Here is a 13598-nt window from a genome sequence, read left to right as displayed (position 1 = left end):
ATCATTTAACTGTTCAGTATCTGAAGGTCATAGCTTTGTACCTTATGAACTGATATGTCTGCATAAAGGATTGTCTAATAGTTGATGTATTTCCCGACGAATAACAGAAAATATCGGTCTTGGCATAATTTTAAGGCATGCTGCATGTATCCCTCTTCTGGAACAAAGAGCACCCGGTTTGTATGTGTTTTCTCTAACTCCCACTAGGGTCTCATTGTGCAGGCCTGTTAAGCAATACTGTGCTTGGGGGTTCCTCGAGTGCGCCTAACCTACAGGATTATGCTCGTGTGCATCGCAAAAAGCTGACATCATCTGGCTGCTTTGATGGTATGTGCGCACACCACCACAAACAAATCTGTAGCCGCCTGTTGCAAAATACTGGAATTCTGTGATAAGAATAGGCAAACCCCATTTCTTCCTTTCCAAAACATGATAACCTGGAGGACCAGCCTGTACTCACTTTGTACTATGTGAATCAATGCTTCAGACGCAATTCTACACTATTATTTACATCAGATACAAATATACACCTTAGCTTTAAAATGATACAGGCTCTTATCCTGAAAGTGGTCACTTCTTTCTTGGCATTGGCACAAATAACTGTTGACCAGTTATAAAATTTAGGACATGACATCACTATAACGTTGTATTAAATACCAACTTGACTTGTAGTATTAGTTTTTGAAATACGTGAAGTGAAAAATTGCATCCCAGCAATAACTTGTAAAATTCAAAAAACAGTGGTAAAGGATTTGATTAGGTGAGGTCAGAAAGCAAGACTAATTTATTGGTTTGGGTAGTAAATCCATGCTTCTGCTAAAGCATGTGGTTTGCGGCATAATGGCAACATGGAAAGGTTTTCTAAGAAACTGGGGGGAAGAGAACAAAATGGCAAAGTGCTCCCATCATATCACTAACTGCTTTAATCTGTTGATCTTGACAGTTTGTTACTTTGACGTGCATAATATTAAATTATAATATGCACTTAATCAATATTAGCCAGGGCATCTGTAACAGCTGACACTTTTATTCCTGCTGAATTATTTTTTTTCCCTCCACAATCCTGCATGCAGCCTAACTTTAATCCTTTTTTTAAAATCCCTGTTCTGCTAGCTGTTATAAATTTCAGGTACCTGTTTTTCTCTTTCTCAGACGCCACATGCAGTTCTGCTGTAAAAAGATTTTCTATCTCATTTGCTCGACACCCAACCAATGGTATGTTTGCTTTTTATCCCCTCTCCTGCAAAGATTATCCTTTGCTTCATCCCTCTTTATTTGTAATGTTGGATGCAAACTTTTAATACCATTTGTCTTCCCTATCCTCCAATTAGTCCCATCTCTTGGAAGTAAGTTCCATGGGATTGCAGAATGATTTATTTTTCCCTTTCTCTCCTCTAAACCTTTTCTCCTTCTCATTAAAATACATATCATACCTAACCATTTTTGTGTTGTATGCGGAAATGGTTCTTGTTCAGTGCGATTGACCGTCTGTTACGGTTAAAAGAATTTATTTTAAATTATTAAAGGATCATTATGTAATAAGTGTTACTATAAATCTGAACTAATTATTGCATATCTTTTAATCAATTTTTCATTAATCTTTGGATGTATTTTACGTAGAAATGCGCGAAAATCAGTTGACAGATTTCTTTGATTCTGTCTTAGAAATGGGAATAATTTTGCACAAATGTTGGAATGTTGGAATGATGGAATAGCAGAAATTCTTTGTATATTAACTAATGGTTTTCATGATTAATCTCTAGTTATGTTTTATCTCTTACCAAGTAAAGTTATAAATCTGTGTTGCATACATCAAATATTTAAATATAGGTTATATATCTGTATTGCATACAAAAAGTATCTGAATGTCTTAATAGTTTCATGGTTATTTTAACCTCCCATACACCATACAAATTATGGGGCTATGTCCCCACGCCAGTGTCAAAACTGTGGACTTATCCGCCAGAAAAACTGGTGTGAAAGGGCCACATATCCCTAGCCCTGCAGGGGGGTAGCAGGGACCTGGAGTAAATCTGGCAGCTTTTGCTGCAGATACAGGCCCCTGCATTTCCGGCATAGAGGCCGCGCATGCGCACGACAGTGGCCGCGCCATGCTCCATGGCAGTCTCTGACCGCAGAGCTGGACATTTTTTTCAAAACCCCGATTGGCCACCGGCCGAAAAAGTGCCCGGTCATTTTGTCAGACGTTGTGCAACTAAACTGGCCTTAAAACATTTTGGGGTGACCCGAGTTTGTGAAAGGTGCTATGTGAGTGCAAATTGCTGTTGTAGTTACAACCACAAACTTGGCAATGCTGATTGGGGGCTCAGCATTTAGAGTAATCAAACACTTTACATCTTAATCACATTACAAACCGCTTTTACGAACAGGATTGGGGTTAATTTAAACAGCACTAATTTCTCCTGTTACCACCTGTCCAGAAAGGTGTTTTTGATTTGCCTTGCCCAACCTCTTAGTTTTGGTGTGGTCTAATTTCTATTAATAACCCCACAGCAGGCTCAAGATAGGATGAGTTCAAAGGTTTAGTGTATTTTCACACGCTCAAAAGGGTTCCGATGTTGCCTCCTGTGCATTCATAAAGTAAAAGAGGGATGGCGAAAAAAAGATTTACAGTGCAGGTGACAGGGAAAATAAATATTGTTTCATGTTGGTTGCACAGAGCAAAATCGAAGTCCAAATGAGGTTTACCATCACAGATCTCAGTGAGTTGAAAACTGATGCTGATTCATTCACTTGTCCAGTGGTGTTTGCTTCACTCTGAGATAGGTGTGCAGAGATGATTCAGCTTTGTAGGCCGTGGTACAGCCTTTTCGATAGGAGCAGTGTAGATAGGACCAAGTGTCTAACCCCAGAGCTCCTTGTCTGTGATTCTGTTAATTAGATGGTATGGCAAACTGACTTTGCAATACAGAAAGGCAATATTACTGGTTCCACAAACTGGACGTCCATGTCACCTGACTCCCATCTCTCCAATCTGACTTTGACAAGGAATATGTACCCCTCATCTGGGTTCTTGAAATTGTGGAATGTTTCAACCAGTAAGAATTGAAAGGAAGTTTGCAGGACCCTTCGTCTTAGAAGATGAGCAGGCTCCTGTTGGCCATCCTGGGTTATGAAATGCATTTGGCCTTTGTATAGCTCTCTTTGAATTTTGCCTGTGCAACCACAATGTGTCTGTCGTTAGTGGCTTTTCAGACATGTTGATGTGTGAGTTTCTCTGATACTGCCAGGTATCACACAATAATACAATGCAGAAGAGGTCCTTAGGCGCATCGAGTCTGCATTGACACATGAAAAACACCTGACCTGCCTGCCTAATCCCATTTGCTAGCACTTGGCCCATAGCCTTGATGTAGCTCCTTTTATTTGAGTGTCATAAATAGACATATATTCGGCCGTTGACGGGCCGTTTCAAATTTTTAGAGATTGCAATGAGCATATCTCCATAAATATCAGATATTTTATTTTCGAAAATATATACAGGGTGAGGTCTGAGTCGCACAGCCATTGAACTATTTTTCTCTTGCCCCAACTGTGTGAAAGCCAACATGTCTTCTGCAGATGTACCAAATGCTGTTCTCTATATTGTCTTACCCTGTTGCCTTAAACCACTGTTTGACTATAGGCTTTTCTGAAGTATAAATATCTATTTTCACATATTCAATTTACAGACTTCAATCTGTAAGTTAGGAAAAATGGGTTATTTTACAATTCATCTATTGATAAATCTAACAATCTTTAGATCTGGGATCCTATTTACTCCTCTTTTCCTGTATCAATCACAGTTTTAAACATCTACTTGCCTGTACTCCTGGACTTCTCTGCTCTTTATTGAGACTTTTAAGTTTTTTCCTTTCTCCTCTCTCAAAATGTGCTACTTTCAATTAGTAATTAAATTAGCAGAGGAAAAGCACAAACTTTCCTAAATGGCACTTAGCAAATAAAACATAATCTTCAGTTGTCCAAGAGCAAATATATGTGGCACTGCCTATGTTTCGCACAGTTTGTGGATTACTTTACTTAGCCCAGTAGCCCAATATGTAGTCCTGTCGAAAATAATTTGTTTTAAATCAGCTATTGAAAATGCATTGACTATTACAACTTAATTTACAATTAATGGAAATTAACTGTATTAACTTCGGATACGTTGCATTGCTGAACCTCATTGAAGCACTTCTGACTGTTTGAAAAGACCATACAAATATTTAATCCATTTGTATAAATTTCCTTTTTCCACTTTTTTAACATTATTGGTCCTTCTATTTCAATTGAAGTGGTGCTTCCATTAAAATAGTTCAAGATAATGTCTCGGTTTACAAAGTTGTTCTGACATTATGACATTCAGTTGGATTAATACCTTGAAATTTACTCGTGGGACTCCATTATTCTCTCTTTGTAATTTGACATATTGACACTGTTCACTTCTAAGAAAATGTATTCATTTTTGAAATGATTAAAACGTTTTATGTTTTAACCTATAAAAAGGAAAGCTGAGATGAAGTTTAGCGAAGCCTGCACTTTTTATTGTTATTCTATGACCATTTCTCTTTTGACTGGAAACCATATAACAGCACTGATTCTTTTTTGAAGCAGTAGAAATACGTCACACAAAATATTGTCAGCACTGCAGTTGAATGGCCAATTCTATAGCTGAGAGCTAAAGTAACAAAATATTATTTTCTCTTCTATACCTTTTAATAAAGTTAAAATAGTGAAGTGAATGTTTGCTAACGGTTTTTAGAACTTTCATTTTGTTGACGCTGTTGCATTTTGTTTTTGTAATAGAAACATAGAAAAAAGGTGCAGGAGTAGGCTATTCTGTCCTTCGAGCCTGAACCACCATTCAATATGATCATGGCTGATCATGCAAATTCAGTATCCCACTCTTGCTCTTTCTCCATATCCCTTGATCCCTTTAGCCGCAAGGGCCACGTCCAGCTCCCTCTTACTTTTTAAATATTTTTTATGAATAATTTTATTAAAGCATTTGTATAAACATTAAACACAAACCAACGCAAGAGTAAGATTAAATCGAAACATCATAATAAATAAATAACCACCCGAACGTCCCAACTACCCTGGCATTCCCTTCCTCCTGTCCTGCATTCCCCATTTTTATGTTTGAAATTTTTATTGCTATTTTCCAGTTTCCATGGGCGCGATTCTCCGCAAATGCGGGGCGGGCGGGGCTAGCAGCGGGGCCCCGTGAAGCACGGCATTGCGGCCATAGCAACCGTGCTAAGTCCGAGCGTCATGCCGGCTGACGCGCACGATGATGTCATCACGCAGACGCATCAAACCCGCGCATGCGCAAGCCGTCATGCCCCTCAGCTGCCCCGCGGACTGATCCTGCGGGGCGACGGAAGAACAAATAGTGCGCGGGTATCGGACCCGCTGCCCGCGATCGCAGGCCCATCGGCCGTGCCAATCGGTGCCATGGTTGTCCGGGACGGCACTTTGCGGCCGTTTTCACGAACGGTGAGAGCAGGTGTGATTGCGTTCGTGAAAACGGCCGTAAAGGCCTGGGAACTCGGCCCATCAGCCTGGGGAGAATCGCTGTTCGCCGTAAAAAAACGGCGAGCAGCGATTCGTGTCGTGGGGCGGCTGTTGGGGGGGGGGGGGGGGGGGGGGGAATAGCGGGAGGGCGGGAAAAATGTCGGGAAGGCCCTCCTGCTATTCTCCGACCCGTCGTGGGCAGCGGAGAATATGTTCCCTTCCCCTCCCCTCACTTTCCTCTGTTGTTAGCTCAGTTTCCCTGTTAGTATTGACTTGTGCCCTGGGCGTTCCATACTGCCTTCCCCTTCTTTATGTTGCGGGGGTTTTTTTAGTTGCTGTCGGTGGTGGGGGCTATCACATGGCCCCTCCCCTCCTGCCGCTTTCCCCATGTTTCATTCTGTGATTCCCTTGGGTTCCCTTCTCTCTCCTTCCTCCTCTGTTTCTTTCCATTGTGTGTGTCCTCCTTTGTTTCCCCCCCCCCCCCCCCCTCCCTCGGCTTCCTAGTCGATGAGGGCCTCGAATGGGTCTTGGAACAGGCTAATGAATGGCTCCCATGCTTTGTGGAAGTCCTCGTCCGACCCTTGGATGGTGTATTTAATCTTCTCCAGGTGGAGAAATGCCGGCAAGTCTATTGGCCAGTCTGCAGCTGTGGTGGTGCTGCTGATTGCCAGCCAAGCAGGATTCTCCAGCGTGCGATTAAGGAAGTGAAAGCCAGGGTGTCAGCCTCTTCCCAATGTGTAGTTCTGGCTGGTCGGCTGCCCCGAAGTCTGCCACTCTCGGGCACGGCTCCACCCTCACCCCCACATTCTTGGATATTGCTCAAAGAAGGCCCAGAACTCGACAAGTCTGGGACAGGCCCAGAACATGCGGTTGGCTGGGCCTCCCTGGCATCATTCACATTTGTCCTCCTCCTCCAGAAAGAACTTTCTCATTCAGGTTCTGGTTAGGTGAGCTCTGTGCACCACTTTGAACTGCATTAGGCTTAGCCTAGCATAGGAGGAGTGGAGTTGGCTCTACTTAGTGCTTCGCTCCAGAGTCCCCAACCCACTTCTATCCCAAATTCTTGCTCCCATTTTCGTCCGGCTTCGTCCAGTGGTAGCCTTGCCTTATCCAGTAACTGTCCGTTTATGTTCCCACAGTTCCCCCCTCCTTCCTGTCCATGCTTATTAGTTCCTCTAGTAGTGTGTCTCTCGGGGCCCTGGGGTAATTTGCTATTTCCTTCCGGAGAACGTGTTTAATTTGAAGGTGCCTGCGTCCCTATCCTGTCGGTAGGTTCAGGTCCTCTGTCAGTTCGTCCTGGGTCGTGAGTCTGTCCCCCACATAAAGTCCCTGACTACTAGCGTCCCCCCAGTCATGTCTCCATTTTTTAAAGATGGCGTCAAGCAGGGCTGATGGGAATTGTGGTTGCCTCTGAAGGGGGCCATGGGGGACATTTCGGTTCAACCAAAATGCTGCCACATTTGTTTCTATATCTTCAGTGTGGCTGCCACCACTGAGCAGGATGTGTACTTTGTCAGGGGGGATGGGAGTGCTGCCTGGATCCCCAGGGAGCGGAATTTATTTTGGGCTAGTTTGAATGGTAGTCCCTCCAGCTCTGTCCGTCCCCTACTCAGGTTCACCGGGAATGCCTTGCTCTTGAGTTTGAAGGCTCTGAACTCTTCCTGAAGTTGCATAATTGATTTCAGACCGTTCTGTGGGTCTGAGTCGTAAAGGGGTTGCTCATCCACCTAGAGCGACACTGTGCTCTCTGCCCCCTCTTTGGATGCCCTTCCAGCTTTTTGCGTCTCGCAGGGTGATTGCCAGGGGTTCAATTGCCAGGGCGAACAGGAGCGGGGCTAGTGGATATCTCTGCCTTGTGCCTCTATGTAGCGGGAAGAACTCAGACTTGGTAGTGTTGGTCCGAATGCACATACATAGAATTTACAGTGCAGAAGGAGGCTATTCAGCCCATCGAGTCTGCACCGCACATACATAGAATTTACAGTGCAGAAGGAGGCTATTCAGCCCATCGAGTCTGCACCGGCTCTTGGAAAGAGCACCCTACCCAAGGTCAACAACTCCACCCTATCCCCATAACCCAGTAACCCCACCCAACGCTAAGGGCAATTTTGGACACTAAGGGCAATTTATCATGTCCAATCCACCTAACCTGCACATCTTTGGACTGTGGGAGGAAACCGGAGCACCCGGAGGAAACCCACGCACACACGGGGAGGATGTGCAGACTCCGCACAGACAGTGACCGAAGCCGGAATCGAACCTGGGACCCTGGAGCTGTGAAGCCATTGTGCTATCCACAATGCTACCGTGCTGCCCCACCTTGGGGACGTTTTACAGGAGTTTCACCTACGAGGTGAACCCTGTCCCTGGCCCAAACCGCGGCAGTACCTCGAGGTGGTTCTTTCACTCGACTCTGTCGAGGGCCTTTTCTGTGTCCAGGGAGACGATCACCTCTGGTATTCTCTCCCCGAATGGGGTTATTATTACATTTAGCAACTTTCTGATGTTCGCAGTCAGTTTGTCTACCCTTGACATGGCCTGGCTGGTCCTCTGCAACCATCTTCGGTCCGCAGGTCTCCAGTCTCTTGGCCAGGACTTTCGCGAGTATCTTCGCCTCTACGTTGAGCTGCGAAATGGGTCTGTATGATCCGTATTCCGTCGAGTCTTTGTCTTTTTTGGGTATCAGCGATATTGTGACCTGTGTTAGCGTTGGATGTAGAGTGCCCCTTACTAATGAGCCTGCGAACATATCCCATGGGTGTGGGGCCAGGGCTGGTGTGAATATTTTATAGCAGTCCATCGGGTCCCGGAGCCTTCCCCGCCTGCATGCGACTGGTGCTCTCCATGATCTCTCCAAGTCCTATTGGTGTTTCCAGTTCCCCCGCCTGTTGTCCCTCACAAATGACATGCCCGTCCGTCAAGGAATTGTTTCATTTCAGTGTCGTCGTCCCCCGGGGCGGCGGAGGGGGGTGCATTCAGTGGTGTACAACCCTCGTTAGAAGGTGTCAAATGCTCGGTTGACCTCTTTTGGTTCAGCTACCAGTCTGCCTCTGCTATTCTTCACCTGAGCTATCTCTCTTGTGGCTGCATGCTTTCAGCTGGTGAGCCAGTAGGTGGCTAGCCTTTTCTCCGTGTTCATAAAGGTCCTCCCGTGCCTGGCAGAGTTGGTGCGCTACTTTCCTGGTGGATAGCAGGTTAAAGTCCATTTGTAGCATTTTCCTCTCCACCAGAAGCTCTATGGTTGGTGCCTCAGAGTTCTTTCTGACGCCCTCCAGGATAGAGTCTATCAGTTGTTGCCTGGCCTCCCTCTCTTGCCTGTCTCTACGCGCCTTGTAGGCTATAATCTCTCCTCTAATCACAGCCTTCAGTGCCCTCAAAACGTGGAAGGTGAGACGTCCCATTTTGGTTATTAGTAACATACTCGCCTATAGCCTGTGATGTTTTCTGGCAAAAGACCTTGTCGGCCAAGAGGTCCATGTCCAACTTCCACATAGGTTCCACATGGCCTGTCTCCAACCTCATATCCATGTAATGTGGAGCACGGCCAGAGATAACTATCGTGCAGTATTCCGCTCTTGCTATTCCTGGAAGTACCGCTTTTCCAACTGCAAAGTAGTCTATCCTTGAGTATGCTTTGTATACCGGTGAAAAGAATGAGGATTCCTTCTCACCGGGGTATAGGAACCACTGTGGGTCCACCACCCCCATCTGCTCCATGAATGCTCCCAGTTCCCTTGCCATGCCTGTCCTTTTCCCCGATCTAGGGTTCGATCGGTTCATCAGTGGGTCCTGTACACAGTTAAAGTCCCCCCCCCCCCCCACCCCCATGATCAGTCGCTGTGTCAATGGTCTTTTTTGTGAATTCTGTTTTGTCCCAGTTGGGTGCGTACACATTTACCAAATCTATGGGCATCGCTGACCATGACGAACGTTCCCTTTGGTTCGTAACCAGCCTTGTCGCTGTAAATCTCGTCCTCTTGCTAATCAGTATGGCTACTCCCATAGCCCTCATCCCGTAGCATGAATGTCTGTCCTACCAAGCTCTTTCTTACCGGCAGTCGGTCCTTCTCCCTCAGGTGTGTCTGCTGCAGGAAGACTATGTCGGCTTTCCATCTTCTTAAGTAGGCAAAGACTCTGGATCTTTTCACTGGGCCGTTCAGTTCCCTGATGTTCTAGGTAATAATCCTGGTTTTGGGGGGGAGGGGTGTTGTTCGTCCCGTCCCCCCGGTCCTGCACGATTAACCATGCTTTCCTGGTGGATGTGTCCCTGCACTCTGGGGTTTCCCTTTGTTGGGGGGGGGGGTGTACAAAATGGCCACCATCACAGTTCTCCCTATGAGGTTGGGCCCCTGTGCTCCAGGGTTTCCCTTTGTCCAGGGGGCCGCCAAATGTGTACGCCATGTGGGTGCGCCCCTGCACTCCAGGGTCTCCCTTTGTTGAGGGGCCCTTAAAGTGGCTGCTTGCAGCGCCATCTTGGCTTCTCAGCCTGCACCGTAACTGCCAAATCCGAAAACCAACTTTTTTTACCCGTTCTGTTCCTTTTGTGCTCTTTTTACCCCCCCCCCCCCCCTCCCATCTACCGAGAGGTGCACCTTGCTGTCTGTCTTCCCATGCTAGCTATCTCTGCTAATGTCGTGGCTCCACTCCCGGGGCTGGTTTAGCACCTTACTTATGCCTGCTGACTACCTGCTTTCTCTGCCCATACCCTCACCTGCCTTCCCTTGTCCTCGCTTCTTTCTACGACCCAGTCTTTTCTTTTCGATCAGAACGAGGCAGCACAATCGCATGCAAACATGCTCACTGTCCAAGGAGTCTTTGATTCTTACGCAATCCTTCTCTGCACAGCCCTCATTGTTGCCTTGTCCAAGCCGTTGGTTCGCATGAATTTATTCGCTTCTGCCTTGGTGTTGTAATGTTCTTTATTTTGGTACGTGGCCCCGAGCCTGGCTGGGAATAGCATACCGAATCACACCCCGTTCTTGTACAGGGCCGACTTTGCCTGGTTGAACTTGGCCCTGCGTTTTGCTAAATCTGCCTCAAATGTCATGATAAATTTGGATTCTGTGTCCTTCCCAGGTGCTCGCTTTCATATGGCCTGCCCACCGCAGGATCCTCTCACATTCCTCATATCGGTGGAACTTTGCAATGATCGCCCTCGGCTGCTCCCCAGCTTTAGGTCTCAGCCTGCGCAACCGTTGTGCTCTTCGAGCTCTGGGGTGTTGGGGAAGCTGTCTCTCCCGACTAGGTTACCCAGCATTTGGGCCACGTAGCCCGTTGGATTTCTGCCCTCGATCCGAATATTTTGCCATCGGGACCTATTTTTTTGGTCCTCGACTTTCCCTTTTAAGTTCCCTTGGGCCGCCACCAACCTTTTCACTTCTGCTTCCAGGGCGACAATTCTGGCGCTCTGGTCCATCGAGGCCTTCTCCAGGTCGAAGATTGTCTTCTCCTGTATCTCCACTTTCTTTCCCAGCCCGTTAATTGCCTTTTGCATGGTGACCATCGCCTCTGCTACTGCCACCTTGATCGCCACTTGGATTTCTATCCTTCATGAGGAAGGTCTTCCATCCGCCCCAGATGGTGGTGGTGGTAGAGGGGAGGTTGATGCTCAGGTCATTGGTCTCCCTCTGTCCTTGATGGCCGGGCTCCTTTGTCTTCTTTGCCTGCTGCCTGTGTCCCTTTCTGCCCTTCTCCGGTCTCTTCAGCCGCTTGAGCTCCCGTTTGCTGGCTGAGTGGCCAATTCTCTTCTTGCCGATGAGGTAAACTCGTCTTTGAATATTTGGGCAAAATTCTACTAAAAGTGCCTTTTTGGTTCTGGTCTGGATGAGAGTCCCTGGACGTACGTCCATTCAGCACATAACCATCACTGGAAGTCCCAGCTCCCTTTTGAATATATCCAACGAACTGGCCCCAAAGCTTTCTATGGTGGAGAATTCCACAAGTTCACAGCTCTCTGAGGGAAGAAGTTCTTCCTTCATCTTAACCCTTATCTTCAGGCTGTGACCCCTAGTTCTGGACGTCCCCAACATCAGGAACATTCTCCCTGCATCTGGCCTGTCCAGTCCCATCAGGATATTATATGTTTCTATGAGATCCCCTCTCGTTCATCTGAACTCCAGTGAGTACAACCCCAGTCGATCCAGTCTTTCTTCATATGTCAGTCCTGCCATCCCGGTCTGGTAAGCCTTCACTGGACACCCAAGAACCTCCTGCCTCAAAGGGACCAAAACTGCACACGATACTCAATGTGTGGCCTCGCCAAGGCCCTGTAGAACTACAGCAAGACATCCCTACTCCTATACTCAAATCCTCTCGCGATGAAGGTCAGCAATACATTAGCTTTCCTCATCGCCTGCTGTACCTGCATGCAACCTTCAGCGACTGTTCCACCATGACACCCAGGTCTCGTTGCACTTCCCCTTTTCCTAAACTGGCACCATTCAGATAATCTGCTTTCCTGTTTTTGCCACCAAAGTGGAGAACATCACATTTACGCACATTATATTGTATTTGCCCACTCAGCCAGCCTGCCCAAGTCATCCTGCAACTTCTTTGCATCCTCCTCACAGCACACACTGTCACCCAGCTTAGTGCCGTCTGCAAATTTGGAGATATTACATGCAATTCCTTTGTCCAAATCATTAATGTATATTGTGTACACCTGCGGTCCCAGCACTAAACCCTGTGGTACCCCACTTGTCACTGCCTGCCTACTCTGAAAAGGACCTGTTTATTCCCACTCTCTGCTTCCTGTCTGCTATCCAGTTCTCTATCCACGTCAATACATTACCCCCAATACCATGACCTTTAATTTTGCTCACTAATCTCTTGTGTGGGACCATGTCAAATCCTGTAGAAAGTCCAGTTATACAACAAACATTGGTTCACCCTTGTCCGCTCTACTGGTCACATCCTCAAAAAATTCCAGAAGATTTGTCAACCATGATTTCCCTTTAGTCAATCTATGCTGACTTGGACCGATCTTGTCCCTGCTTTCTAAATGCTCAGTTATTTCATTGACTCCAGCATTTTCCCCACCACCGATGTCAGGCTAACCGGTCTAGAATTCCCTGTTTTCTCTCTCCCTCTGTTTTTAAAAAGTGGGGTTACATTAGCTACTGCCCAATCCCTTGGAACTCTTCCAGAATCTATAGAATGCTGGAAAATGACCACCAATGCGTCCACTATTTCTAGGGCCACTTTCTTAAGTACTCTGGGAGCATCAGACCCTGGGGACTTATTGAGTTTTCATCCCATCAATTTCCCCAATACAATTCCCTGACTAATGAGGATTTCCTTCAGTTCCTCCTTCATGCTAGACCCTCTGTCCACTAGTATTTCCGGAACGTTATTTGTGTCCTCCTTAGTGAAGACAGATCCGAAGTATTTGTTCAACTGGTTTGCCATCTCTTTGTTGCCAGTTATGAATTCACCTGATTCTAACTATAAGGGTTTTAAGACATTTGTCTTCACCAGTCTTTTTCTCTTCACATCTGTAGAAGCTTTTTCAGTCAGATTTTACATCGTCCAAGCTAGTGTCCTTCCTTATCATTGCGTTAATCTCCTCTTTAACAAGCAACGCTTCTTCACCTCTCTTTCCTTTCCTTCTATCTTTCCTGAATATTGAATACCCCTGGGTGTTGAGTAGCAATCCTGAGATTACTACCTTTGAGGTCCTGCTTTTTTGTTTAACTCCTAACTCCTTAAATCAGCTTGTAGTACCTCATCCCATTTTTTACCTATATCGTTGGTGCCTATATGCACCATGACAGATTACTGTTCACCCTCCCCCTCCAGAATGCCCCGCAGCAGGTCAGAGACATCCCTGGCCTTTGCACCAGGGAGGCAACACCATCCAGGAATCTGGTTTGCAGCTGCAGAAACGCCTATCTATGCTTTGATCTTTGTGGCATATCAATGGAGTTCATACGATCCTGTTGTTTTAAACTGTATAGGTTTGTCACATGACATTTTAAATATTTAAGTGTTTAAAAAGGGCAAAACATTGCAAAATTACATTTTCTTTTAATAAAGTGCTGTCTAAAAGTATATCCTTATGTTGGTAGTTGCTCAAATATATA

The 13598-nt window shown here is 46.1% G+C and overlaps 1 protein-coding gene across 13 annotated transcripts in view; it reads left to right on the top strand.

The window, feature by feature from the left end:
- The window catches only part of ppip5k2 (diphosphoinositol pentakisphosphate kinase 2), a 225135-nt gene that overhangs the window by 195308 nt on the left and 16229 nt on the right, over nucleotides 1-13598 (top strand). For 7 of the 13 annotated variants that reach the window (XM_038805167.1, XM_038805171.1, XM_038805164.1 and 4 more), the window contains 2 exons: nucleotides 208-327; nucleotides 1153-1215. The exons of 4 other annotated variants lie outside the window; for them this stretch is intronic. In XM_038805167.1, the coding sequence (XP_038661095.1) occupies nucleotides 208-327; nucleotides 1153-1215 (183 nt within the window). The remainder of the gene's footprint in view (nucleotides 1-207; nucleotides 328-1152; nucleotides 1216-13598) is intronic. 2 more of the 13 variants (XM_038805173.1, XM_038805170.1) reach the window with 1 other exon arrangement.

The sequence above is a fragment of the Scyliorhinus canicula genome, chromosome 8, assembly GCF_902713615.1.
Source record: "Scyliorhinus canicula chromosome 8, sScyCan1.1, whole genome shotgun sequence".
Lineage (NCBI taxonomy): Eukaryota > Metazoa > Chordata > Chondrichthyes > Carcharhiniformes > Scyliorhinidae > Scyliorhinus > Scyliorhinus canicula.
The sequence above is the reverse complement of the archived record's forward strand: the minus strand, read 5'-3'. Positions and strand labels throughout refer to the sequence as shown.